We start from the raw sequence: 14205 nt of genomic DNA, 5'->3' as shown, positions 1-14205 counted from the left end.
ATCGAACATTATTATAGTTATTCAGACTGAATTCATATTCAAAATTAGCAGGTTGATTTAGGCTAGTTGATCTCTACTACTATGTTTCACAAAGGACTTTTGGGACTTTCGAACTTTACTGGAGATAACTGTAAATACATGTGTGTTATATACTTATTCCGTGTTTATTACAGACATAAGTAACTTGCATATTATATTTTCCTGCAAACACTATTTCAATTACTGCTTGGAAAGTGATTAAGCTTGCTTGATAAAAACACTAGAAGAATCTAAATAAGTATACCAAAATTCACAGAAACTTTATTTACAGAATTCCATCCAAGGCTTGCCAAAAAATCACAAATAGGGATTCATATACATTTCATTCCAAGTCATGTCAGTGTAGTTGTTCCACCAAGCCGTTATTCCATCTTCTCTCCAACATTAGATTTTTTATAACAGCATTAAGTGTAAAGACTCTGTACAATAGTTCTAAAAGTGGAATTGTTACAATATCGTTTTTATAGTATGTCGATTTATAGTATGTAGAGGACATTGTTACTCTCTTACGACAAGAACGCTTTATAATGCAATATATATTATATATATCTAATATGTAGTTCGATTTTTTTTTATTGAAAAAAATATATTGCATTTCTTAAAAGCTAAACCTAAAGTGCTTCTGATTCAGCCGCAAAACGCAAAGGTGTGGTTGAAAGAAGATACTACAAAGCCTCATACTTAATTATGAGTCCCAATGGGCGTTATCAGTCACCTGATATCTGATATTTGATGTAAACGTACTTATTAAGGCACACTCGAATTTGGCGTAAAATCAAATTAAAACCGATTAACGGAATGATGAATTCGTGCACTGACAATGCTTGTCATACATTGTAGAGATATTTAGAGAGATCATAATTTAGCGTTTTACTTCCAGCGCGAAAATCGCTAAAATAATATTACCGCTAAAATATATACGTTTACAGTATACTGATGGATGAGGGTTCTTCTATAAATAACATACATTTTGGCAATGTATTCTTGAATGCAGATCAATGTTAGTTCTGGAACACTAACAGGTCAGCAAGGGCCCGTCGTGTGACTACATATCTCCCACAATCATCAAGAAGCCATAACAAACCAGGAAGCCATTACAAAATGTTCAGCAGTGAAAGCATACCAAATTTCACCTGGACATTTGGCCCAGTGACGTTGACTTATGATCAGCTTATTCCTTGTTTAAATGAGACCGATTATGCTTCATAATGTCATATGGGGTAAGCAATTGTCCATCGGTAAAAATGTATAAGGTTGGCCTCGACCTGTAACCGTGTGACCTTGACCTTGACTATTTGATAAAATCCGAAAATAGCCATTTGCTATTTCTTTTCCTTCTTTTCTTTATTCAAAATGGTCACAATATCTGAGTGGTTCTCTAATGTAAAAAATACACCCTATTTTATATACTAGCATTGCACAAACTTTTCAGTGCAAAAATGAGAGTAATAGTAGAACCGAAAATGTATAAAACTGCCTCATACACATATTTCGTGCTTCTAGGTCTCACCAGTGATATGAGGAGACTCCAAATTTTCGAGAGAAAAAAAATCAAAATCTGGATGGGAAGATTAATGTCCCCGTAATTCAATATTTTTCGTAGTTATCAATATCGAAAAAAGGTCAGGTAGATGATTATATTCTGAAGCATATTCCTATTCAAAGGAATTAAAACTGAAAAGATAGTTTTTCATATTAAAAATCGCACGTAATGAATAATCGTGAACTTGTCACTGTTATATTTGTTGTTTATGTCAATAATCTTTCGTATACATCCAACTTGATATAAAATGTTATCGGGCTTCAGTGGCTGTGTCAATCTCAACTATTGAGCAAATAGTCTAAATTCAACAAAAATATGTCAAGAAAGTACGATTATGTGATTTCAGGCGGCATACAAAAAAATGTATAAACTTGGTCATTGTCATTATTTACGACAATGCAAAAAAATATTAATCTTAGTTGTTTTAAAACAATGCTGGATCTGTTAACAATACTGGTCATTGTCATTATTTACGACAATGCAAAACATTATTAATCTTAGTTGTTTTAAAACAATGCTGGATCTGTTAACAATACATGCTTTCAGAAATATATTTGCAACGCTGTTCGCAGTAATTGTAAGAGAAAACAAAACAAATGTGATAGGATTATTGATTCACTTTCGCTTAATTGACTAACTATGATTCACAATATAAATTACTTTTTTCGCCCTTTATTTCAATATGTATTTTAGTGTTGACAAAAACCTTGTTTAAAAAATCTACGAGAAATGTTTTCATCAATTTCTCAACAGGAGAATCAGGGTCAAGGTTTCCCTCCGTAAAACATTATACCAGTATTTAGTCATATATATTCGTCGCTTATCATAAAAAGGGGAGCAACTTGTCTTACCTTCTGAAATATTAAATGATATATATTTGGAAGCCTGTATTAACAAATTACAGGTAAAAGATAAATTAGCTCATTGGTGAACGAAATCTAGAAAACAATTAGTAATATACATCTGTAGACACTTTTGATTGTTTAATTGTTTTATTGTTTTACTTGTCTGCTGTAGGAAATATACACCATAACAAAGATAATAATTTTGTTTAATAGCGATTCGGATGGACTTGATTTAATTCTCAAATGAAACTTCATTTGTCGAATGTCTTTATAAGACAAATAACAATAAAAATTGACAGCAGCTTAAACATTAATACTATTTTATGTATATAAAAAAACAAGATACAAATGAGTACTTCAGTTATTACTTTATTTAGCGATATGTAGACATGATAACCAGTAAAAACAAACATATTAAGTGCATAACGTATAAATATATTAATAGGAATTTTATCATTAGGCATGTAGCAATGAACAAGTGAAGTAATCAAATCGATATGATGGCTGCTTTCGACAATCTGTGGTATTTGCATTTCCATCCTACAACTTTTCGTTGTTATATTGATTTCGAAAATGTAGCCGCTATTCACAGGACGACATGCGAGGCGACTTAGTACCCTGTCAATGCGTCATAAAATTATGTTGAGTTATTGTTTTATAATTCTGCTTCGGCAGTACATATACTGTATATTAGGTTTGGAACTTTAGCATGATTATAATGGCCCCTTGTCACATTGTTGCGCGATGGCCGAGCCAAGCATTCATGCTCTTATATATACGAAGATAGTTAAATCATTGCAATAATCATGAGACAAAGAAGTAATACTCCATGACGTAATTTGGTTCCATTCCATGGTATGTTCATAAGCAGTCAAACTATCAATATTATTCACTGACGTCTAATATACGCGTCATTATGCCTAGTCTTCTCTGTAACCGGCTCTGATCCCTTTCTAATCTTACAGTGTAAATATAGAACCCTTACTTGTCTCATCATCAAATGCCTCTGAGGTTTTTACGAAAGACATTAAAGATATTAACTTTAAATAAGCACTAAGCGTTACATGCATGGTACAACTGTTTCGTCCTTCTTAGAATCGTCAGTGTACTACTGGACTACGGTGTTGATACAAAGGAGGAGGCAGAGGAAATAACAAAAACAAAGACACGTCTAAAGAAATATCAAGATCTGGATGGGGTGCAACAACCACTTGTATAAAAAGGAGAATGCATTTAAATTTGATGACTAAATACAGTGATCCCTTATACTAATAATAATCAATAATCAAACAGAAGTGTTTTTTTTAATTTCTTCTTATGTACCCGATCTCTGTGAAGTATTGAGTCAAAAACCAAATTCAACCATAAATGTCTGGCCTAATTTCACCCATGTATGACGTATGTGTGGTACTATGACAAATACATTATGAAGAAATGACCACCCATGTTTGTGGTTTGAAGGGAGGAGAATTTGTTTAGTTTCTATAGCAGACAGAATGGTCTTGATATAACGCCTCGCGTGCCCATCTAACATACCCGAAATTCCTGCCATCCGGCGGTAGTCGGGCATACCGATCCATTCATGTTTCGTCAGAATACTATAACTATTTGTTAAGTGGGAAGTGTGGTCGACATGAGGTCAGCAAATTATTCAAAATAGCGTCATCATCACGTTCGTAGGAAGTTTAGAATATATATATAAGGCATATATGGATCGACAAATCAGACACAAGCTAATTCAGTATCATAAGATATCTGCTGGACCAGGAGAATTCTACCATCATTCATAATGAACATCTTTGCGCTGTTATCAGTTTTGTCCGTTGTATCAGCTTTAGAAATCAGTAAGGAGTGTGACGGCAGCACCGGTGTCGAGTGGAAAGAAGACCCAACAGATTGTTCCGTGTTCTATCTGTGTTACAATGGACAGAGAACTAAATACTCGTGCCCAAGAAACATGGTGACAGACCCCAACAGCAAAGCGTGTGTGCCGAAAGGATCCAAACTGGACAAATGTAAGTGTAACTGTTTTGGGTGCAAATATATTTATCTTCAATTAATATCAAAGAATGCTATATTACCAAAATAATAATTATTCGGTTATTTAATTGTTCAAAGCATTAATACCTAGCTCACTGTCAACCTGAGTTGGAAACAGTCTTTTGTATTTTTTAGAATAGTGCTTTAAACCATAAGCTTTATATTTCCGTAGGCTCTATCAAAGACACTGTTCCACAGTGTAATTCTGCTCTGAAGGATTCATGTGCCAGATACATACACTGTCCCGTCCCGAGGGAGCTTGGAACGCCCGTTATACCGGAAGTACAAGAGTGTCCCTACCCACTCCTGTACGACGAGGACAGTAAGCTTTGTGCCTACCATGACTCTGTTAAATGTGGAGACAGGATAGAACCCAAGGATCCATGTAAGTATGAATCCCTTATACGCCAAAACATATATCGAGACGTGAATTTGGTGCACAGTTTTAAGCTTGGGGTATTTCTTGCTTGGGGATTATATGTCATAGGTCGCAACTACGTGCTGATTTTTAAACATATTTCATTATAAGTTCATGTAATACAACAAAAATCGCAAACTGAGGGCCATCATTTAGCTAGTTACAACCAACAGAAGGAAATCGCTAGGAATCCTCTACAAACACATTTTTTACTGTAATTGTCTTTAAAGATGCATACCTTAATGTTTAGTATAACTAATCATCAATATTTGAGATCCTATGTGCATTTCTTAAAATCATCTAGAGTTAAATAATTGATTTTACTGTATATTAAAAACATCCCATGTTCCTTTCCAACTAATCCCTATCCTTACTGTTTAATGCAGGTGATTATACGACTAACCAGTGCCAAGGTCCTAATTGTGTGCCGTGTAGCGCCCGTCATCCCAGCTGTTCCGGACGACCGGACGGACTGAATGTGTGGCCAGGAAGGGAACAGACTCCTTATTTTGTTGCCTGTCGAGGAGAGCGCGTGATCTACCAGGGTCTGTGTCCACAGGGAAATAAGGAGCGGATTTTCGACCCTGAAGCAGCAGGATGTGTGGATATATAGAACCATTGTAATAAACTGTATATCGATGTATTCCAGTGAGGCTCTACAACACTGACTATCTCCACCATGATATTTATTCTTCTGAGATTACATATGATATTTCTTATCAAAACATTTTGTAATAAAAGTTTTCGATTGATTTATTATTCTCTTTTTATTTAAAAGGATGATTTGTTAATAATATGAATCATATTTAGTAATGTCATCAATCAATTTGGACATGACATGTATTAGAATGTTATTAAAATGGAGAGAGAAATAAGAAAACTGTCCAAAAGTGACCCAAAAAATGAAAAAAAAATATATAGATAGCAGGAGGAAAAACACTAAAGTGAATAAATATAAAGAGGATATATACAATAAATCTTATTACTGACAGCAGTGACGCGGAAGATTTTCAGTTTTCTACATCTAATGGAAATATTGTGATCATGTTCTTAATAGTCCAATATCTGAGATATAGATAAGAAAGGCTATTCAAAATCCCTATAACAATAAACGTGTGGAAACAATGGAATCCTTAATGAATATCAAAAACATTCAATAGTTCAAGTATATGTTATATTATTCAATACTGTATACGACACTGGTATTATATCACATTGACTATGGGGCTAATTAAATCAATATACAAAACCAAGGGAGACATCAACGACCTCGATACCTATCCTTAACTTTAGTATCATGTTTCAGAAATTATTCACATCTATATCAAATAATAGATTGAATCATCTGACCGATTAAATAAATCTCATACGTGGAAATCAAGCCGGATATAGGAAAGGCTGTGCCACTTCAGACAATATTGAACATTAGTATCAATAATTTATCATATAATCAGAAATTATGTTGTTCATTAATTGACTTTAAAAAGCCTTTGATACTGTGCAGAGAGTCGTACTTTCGGCAAAATGTTCAAAAGTAGTATAAGGTAAAATATCAATACGAACTCTTGTATAAAAATTGTAACGAACTAATTTTTCTCCTGTAATATCGGTTTAAAACAAGGTGCCACTCATTGCCAGTTTTCTTCTCAATCTGTTTGAATGATTAAGAGTTCCTAGCTGATATCGAGGTTTAACATAAAATTTCTACAACATATTGATAATTTAGTCAACACTTCAACAGAATGTACCCAATGCTATTTATTTTGTTATATACCGACGATACTGTTGTGCTGCCAGAATTACCGAAGGCCTACAGAAAGCATAAGATGTAGCTAGTGATATATACTATAAAGAATGGAAATTAAAAGTTACTATCAACAAGTTTAAGAAATTCATTTTATCGATAAGAAAAAAACTGTCATAAATTTATGCTGTACGGGCAAGAATTTTTGACATTGTAAATTCTTATCCATTCCTTTGATTATTGTTCCACTCTAAAGGACACTTTGGTAAGGCTAAAAGAAAATGAATAGAGGTTCAAGGTCAGAAACCTTGATTTGAAGTGCAATGTATATAGGAAAATAAATATCCAAATATCTGTTGATTAACAGTTTAAAGTACTTGATACATAAATATCGCCGATATTGTTAAACGCATAAGAGATTTTAGGATTCAAAACATATGACTTGTCTAGATACATTACATCTGGGGTTTATAAAACTTAATTATAATCTAATTATATACAATGAATCAAGACGCTTTCCATCAGGAAATATAATTAAAAGTAGAATGTTTTTATTTTGGCACAAATCAATTACAGAAGATGATAATTATTAAGTAAATTATATAACAATATATCTGTTATGCAAAAACTGAATGTATTTTCTTCAAAATGGTTTCAATTTGTACAAAAAAATATTCAATGACTTGGAATGGTTTGGAATGTAAAGTCATTCCAAAAAAATACTAGATGAGGTCTACATATATCAACTCTCAATCGAAAGTGATTCTTTTTTATGAAAAAAGCAACTAAACAATGTCCGACCAGTTGACGTTGGTATGGAAACAGATAAGGAGTCAATTATCGAAGCAGGAAATGAAAATGAGATGGTCTGGACGTAAGCGCGACGTTTTCGAATAATGACCTGTATATACAACATCTGGAGGATTTGATAAAAGGTAACAAACAGTCAAAGATGTTTTCAATTCAATATCTTGATTGAAAAAGTCTAGGTTGACAATATAATGATGTGATAGCGAAGGAATGACATACTGTAAACGTACTTATTTTAGCGGTAGTTTAATTTTAGCGCTTTTCGCGCTCTTTGTGGAGCGCTAATTCATGTACAGCGCTAACATTTTGAATTTAAAACTGAAACAGGGGGAATATTTCCAACCCAGGTAAAACATGGTATGCCCTATTGAAGTAGTAGGACAGCCCAATAGCTGGATAGAATGTTTGTTTAGCGGTTTACAAATCACACAAAAAAATGCTCTCTGTAAACTCAGCTTTTATTACCAACATCGTCCCGATCTCATTATTTATTATGGAGAGAATTAACAACCCTGGTGTCTGGTAAAGTTGCCGATGGCGGTGGGGAATTGACAGCCGACACTAAGAATCTTTTCAACATGGTGCAATTCAGAATACTGAAATCGGCTTTGGGAAGATAATAAATAACATAACAACTACAACTCACATGTAATTTTAATGAAAACAGTTCACTAGTGACTTACCTGTAGAACACGGGTCGTCTAGATCTATTCATACATCTGTCAGTGGTCGCATGTTTAATCGTTGTCTAATTTTAGAACACGGGTCGTCTGTCAGTGCTTGCATGTTTTGTCGGTGCCTAATTTTAGAACTGAAATATTTTCTGGATTTTTTTAGCGTAGTCGGGACGACTGCGCTAATTCACGTCCGCGCTAATAAATCATATTTTACAGTTTTCTGTGTTTGCGCTAAAATTTGACTGCGCTAAAATAAGTACATTTACAGTAACTGTGTTTAACATTTTACCAATTTTGTACATATATTGCAAAACTATTCATTATACATGTAATGATAAAAAAAACCAGTCTCTCTATAATCTGGAGTTCTCTACAAATCGGCCTAACTATGTAGTGACAATGGTATCCGGTTTAGACAGGGTCCGCTATATATTCAAATAAGAAATGTGGTGAGTGTAACATATAATGATAGTTAGGACGATAAGAATCACGGCCTAAACAAGATAAAAGAAATAGAACCAAATATGTATTAAAAATAACCGATTTAAAAGCCTTGTTAAGAGAGATGGGGGTTTATATTCAAAATGTTCATATTATCTGAATGATAATCCAACGTAAACATTTGCCTTTTTAAGCAAATTTATTTTTCATTTACAAACTGAAATGATATTTCCCCATAAAAAGCCTAAGCTTGTTATAACGATCAACCAAGTTTGATATAAAAAGTAAGATAAGACTAAATTTTGTCCCCATTCTTCTGAAAACAATCGAAATGCGACAATAACATGTCAATCATGGACGAAATGTTTATCTTATAGCTCCTTAACTTGGATTTTATCGTGGTTTGAATTTCAGTTATATATTTAATCTTGACTTTTCTATGCTGGTTTTGTTTTTAAAAAGTTATCACTAGTATATTTATAACATTTATCAGAAATGAAATTCGCCGAAATAAGAAAACAGCAGTAGTAATTCACTTGTATGATGCTTAATTCATTTAAATATATTTAGAATAATTAAAAAAGCAAAGGAATAGCATAAACAATAAACATAAATTTTCTTACACCTTTCATGTTAGCATCAATTATATTATATTGTTAAAAATCTGTTTTAACAGTCTGCAACATCAAATAGTTTTTCATAAATTTTGCAACAGTTAATCAGAGACCACGTTTGTTTTATTCTTGTTTACTATAAAAGGGCAGCAACTTGTCTGAGCTTCTGGAATATTGAACGACATACGTTTGGGAGACTGTAATATCAAACTCCGTGTAAAAGAAATTGTTGGTTTACCTGTTCATCTCTATTCAATTCAATGTACTTTAAACTATCCACTTGACGATGTAGTAAATAAAGTAATTAATTGTAAATTTTAAAAGTAATACATTTACGTGTAGTCATGATGTATTTCGAGCTCGGTTTGTAACTCGATTGGTAAAGAAAACTTTACACAAACATTCGAGAACAGAAGTAAACTAAGGCTAATATGTATATGCATGGTTTTACACCTTTATTGGTTAAATAATTTGTCTTATTAATGAATCTAAACATTTTTTTTGATAAAAGTGGAAGTACAGTTCATACCAAAATAAAACAAATGATTCTGTAACTTGATTTTCTTTTCGTATGAAATTGGGTTGATCTATGGGATTTCCGGGACAATTAACTTAAACCTTAACAAGGGCTTGAATAAGAGTTCGTGTATATAATTCCAGCAGGATATAATTGGTAATAGTAACGGTATGGTCCATTAGTATATCACATAACAATACTGTATTCACATTGTACAATTTCATTGTTCTAATATTAGTACTGGATCAGAACAAACGGATTTTTGCTATATGCGTATTGAAGTAATAGCAACAGTTAAAAATTGTCGAATATTCAACTCGATCCAACCATTTACATTTACATATATATACTACATAGAGGATATAGAGGACAGTGTCTTAAGTAATACCAAATATATTTAAATAGTGAGAGAAACTTTTTGATATTTTTCACGATTGCGCAGCCACATGAGTGAAATACATTTGGTATTACTGAAGATAATGTTAGATATTCTGTTTATTACATTTAAGAGCAAAATATACCGGATACGCTTTTTATTTTTCCCATTGTCGTTTGTACGCAATGTTTTGATTGGTTAAAACACAAAAAGTGATATTTTTCACAAGTGAAAATGTCACTGTTATCGATTTTTTTTTAAATTTTATTTCACTGGAAAAAATGTAATACAAGTTTATACTATTTTCTTTTCTGGTGATGAAAAGAAATATAACAAAAAGAAACAGACTTACTAAGTACTTAATGTGAAATTATAAAAGGTATCAAAAGAAAAAAAATCAAAATTTTAATAATATAGAAATAGCAACGGTGCATGTATCATATATTGATGACTCATTTCACGCAAGACAAGGCAAAGACAGATTAAAGGTAGATGCATTAAATCAAACAATTAATTAATTAATTTCTGTTATATTTATTTCGTACTATAAGGACAACAGTATACTAAGCACCTTAAGTGTTGCTGTATAGGAGGCGACGGAGGAAATTAAAACTAGCTCGAAAATAATGTCACAATGGGAGGGTGCAATAACCCCCTGTACAAAGCACACAACTGCAAATAGCGTCTAATGTTCAAATTTAAGTAATAGATAAAGTAATATCTAATAATGAATTTAAAACTGAAGCAGCTGTTTCGCCTTCCAGGTCTTGTAGGGAAAGAAGGATTTTTTTTCAAGAGTATATCAGCATACCACAACCATGTTTTCTTAGGTAACCGAACATTCGGACACATCTCTGTGCGGTGTAGATATGTAATGAGTCCAAAGTCTACAGTAACACTCTGACCGAACTTCACCTATCAATGACGTAAGAGTGGTGCTATGACGAACAGATTATGAAGAAATGACCACCCATGTTTGCAGTTTCAAAGGGAGGATGACTTGTTTAATTTCTATAGCAGACAGATTCGGCTTAATATAACGCCTCGCGTGGCCAACTAACATACCCAAAATTCCTACATTCCCTCGGTAGTCAGGAATACCGATCCATTCATGTTTCGTCAGAGTTATCGTGATGACCAGCAGAAGTACGATGTATATTTGTTAAGTGGGAAAGTGTGGGCGACACGAGGATCAGCAACTTATTTGAAAATGGCGTCATCATCACGTTCGTGGGATGTTCAGAATATATATATATAGCGCATGTATGGATCGACAAATCAGACACAAGCTAATTCGGTATCATAAGATAGATGTTGGATAAGAAATATTCGACCATCATTCAGAATGAACGTGTTTATGCTGTTATCTGCGTTGTCCGTTGTATCAGCTTTAGAAAGCAGTAAGGAATGCGACGGAAGCACCGGTGTCGAGTGGAAAGAAGACCCGACAGATTGTTCCGTGTTCTATCTATGTTACAATGGACAGAGAACTAAATACTCGTGTCCCAGAAACATGGTGACAGACCCCAACAGCAAAGCGTGTGTGCCGAAAGGATCCAAACTGGACAAATGTAAGTGTAACTGTTTTAGCTGCAAATACATTTATCTTAATATTGGCAGAATGCTACACTTTACCAAAATAACAAGCATCTTTACCTAGATCACGGTCAACCTGTTTACCGCAAATAGTTTGAGTTGGAAAATAGTCTTTTATATCTTTTAAAATAATGTTTTCAAACGTTAACTTTATATTTCCGTAGGCTCTATCAAAGACACTGTTCCACAGTGCTATGCTTCCCTGAAGGAGTCTTGTGCCAAATACATACACTGTCCCGTCCCGAGGGATCTTGGAACGTCCGTTATACCGGAAGTACAAGAGTGTCCCTACCCACTCCTGTACGACGAGGACAGTAAGCTGTGTTCCTACCCAGACTCTGTCAAATGTGGAGACAGGATCGAGCCCAAGGATCCATGTAAGTACAGAAAACTCAAGTCAAGAAATATATATATATGAATGTGCGGTAGAAATAAAAGCTTCGGGTATCTGTAGCTTGGCGATTACGTGCCGTAAGTTCGAGCCCCGGTCAGGACACAAGTCATAAAAGTGTCTAATTCTAAAGAAATGTTTCCCAAAGTCGGAAACTGAGAGCTATCATTTAGCTCGTTAATACCAATGGAAGGAAACAGCGTTAACTGTTCAATGCTAAAAAAATGAAATTAATGGATTTTAAAATCTGATTTGTCACATATTGATTCCGATAAATATCGACAGGAATCGTCTACAATTACATGCATATTTCTGTAACTGTATTTGTAGCTAATTATCAATATTACAGATCCTTTTTGTATATATCAAAAACATCTGGAGTTAAATCATTGATTGTAACGAGTATTATTACAATGGTTTCCGTAATGATGCATTATAGTATATAAAGAGAAAACAGTTTTAGCAATATCACACAATTATACTTGTAGATTAAAGACATTCCAGGTTCTTTCCAACTAATCCCTATCCTTACTGTTTAATACAGGTGATTATACGGCTAACCAGTGCCAAGGTCCTAATTGTGTGCCGTGTAGCGCCCGTCATCCCAGCTGTTCCGGACGACCGGACGGACTGAATGTGTGGCCCAGAAGGGAACAGACCCCTTATTTTGTTGTCTGTCGAGGGGAGCGCGTGATCTACCAGGGTCTTTGTCCACAGGGAAATAAGGAGCGGATCTTTGATCGTGAAGCAGCAGGATGCGTGGATGTATAGAACCACTGTGATGAACTATATCGATGTATTCCAGTGAAGCTCTACACCACTGATTATCTCCGCTATGATATTCATTCTTCTGAGATTACATATATATTTCTTATGAAAACATTTTGTAATAAAAGTTTTTGATTGATTTATTATTCTCTTTTCATTTAAAAGGACGATTTGTTTATTAATATAAATCGTATCTGGTTATATTATAAATCAATTTGGACATGACATGTATTAGAATGTTATTTTATATGACACATTATAATCACATTGTAAATGACTTACCATTGTCTGAATGACCTGTCTATGTGGCTAATGTGTATCAGGGCTGTACAAGCGACACTCATTATAATTACACAATATATACAGTATACAACGTTCAATGGATGATATCGCGCTATATCGGTATAGGTGTTTCATCTATTTTGGATTAATCGGTATCTAGAAATGAATTAGATAACTTAAGGAAGTGCAGACAAGGTCTATAATGCAAAATATAAATACATAACATCATGCTTTTATCATTTTGGTAACTTTGAAATATTAGAGATACCAGGAACAATTCGGAACCGGAAAAGATAGAAATGGCATATACCGGCATTACAGCAAACTTGGCCAATCAGAGCTAAACACGATCTAAGAAGACACGCGGTACAAATTTACATTGATACATATATGAAGTATATTAAAATATCTACATTGTCATACGTAAGGACTTATTTTACATTATAGACACGCGTGTTTATATATAGATGTTACAACAGGTTGGTTGAACAAGAAGCATATTTAGAAGCTATGACCGAACTGTGAAAACACGTATTGCCTATTTGCAGACGGACACACTAGACTCGCCCATTTTTATATCATTGACATTGGTGTACTTGGATAGCAGAAGAGAATGTAGATATATGATATAATCATGAATCAGCTGTTGATATAGTTTTGTTCACTATTCAGTATATTTCATATTGAGTTATGCAAAAACAACCTATATTTTAGCATCTACTGCAAACAATATTTCAAATATTGCTCAGGAAACATCCAAGCTTGCTTGATCAAAATAAAAGAATGATATTACTCAAAATCGGTAAGTTGAGACATCAAATTAACAAAAGAAATACTTATCAAGAAGCTGAATGCAAAATATAATGTAAGTTAACAGGTAAATCAGGTGGGGAATTAGATCACTGACGAGTATTGGTGTTAAAAACATGTTATCCCATCTGTTATATATAACAAAAGATATACGATGGTTTTCAAAAGAGTGTGCAACTAAAGACGTTTCATTTGCAAAACATGACTATGAAATAAAAAAAAAAAATGAATAGAAAAAGGCAGAAGAGAAAAGGCGAATTATATCGTAATACGAAGAAAAACACATTCAGGACA

At 33.7% G+C, this 14205-nt stretch overlaps 2 protein-coding genes across 2 annotated transcripts; both read left to right on the top strand.

The window, feature by feature from the left end:
• Positions 1 to 4081: 4081 nt before the first annotated feature.
• On the top strand, positions 4082 to 5637 carry LOC117330327. Its single transcript, XM_033888532.1, has 3 exons — positions 4082 to 4442; positions 4640 to 4852; positions 5272 to 5637. Exons 1-3 carry the CDS (start codon positions 4217 to 4219, stop codon positions 5496 to 5498), a joined length of 666 nt encoding a protein of 221 aa, XP_033744423.1. The 5' UTR covers positions 4082 to 4216; the 3' UTR covers positions 5499 to 5637.
• A 5572-nt stretch (positions 5638 to 11209) lies between these two features.
• Positions 11210 to 12945, top strand: LOC117330328. Its single transcript, XM_033888533.1, has 3 exons — positions 11210 to 11635; positions 11825 to 12037; positions 12596 to 12945. Exons 1-3 carry the CDS (start codon positions 11410 to 11412, stop codon positions 12820 to 12822), a joined length of 666 nt encoding a protein of 221 aa, XP_033744424.1. The 5' UTR covers positions 11210 to 11409; the 3' UTR covers positions 12823 to 12945.
• Positions 12946 to 14205: the final 1260 nt, after the last annotated feature.

Source organism: Pecten maximus, chromosome 7 (genome assembly GCF_902652985.1).
Source record: "Pecten maximus chromosome 7, xPecMax1.1, whole genome shotgun sequence".
NCBI classification, from domain to species: domain Eukaryota; kingdom Metazoa; phylum Mollusca; class Bivalvia; order Pectinida; family Pectinidae; genus Pecten; species Pecten maximus.
This window is presented reverse-complemented; position numbering and strand designations above follow the sequence as displayed.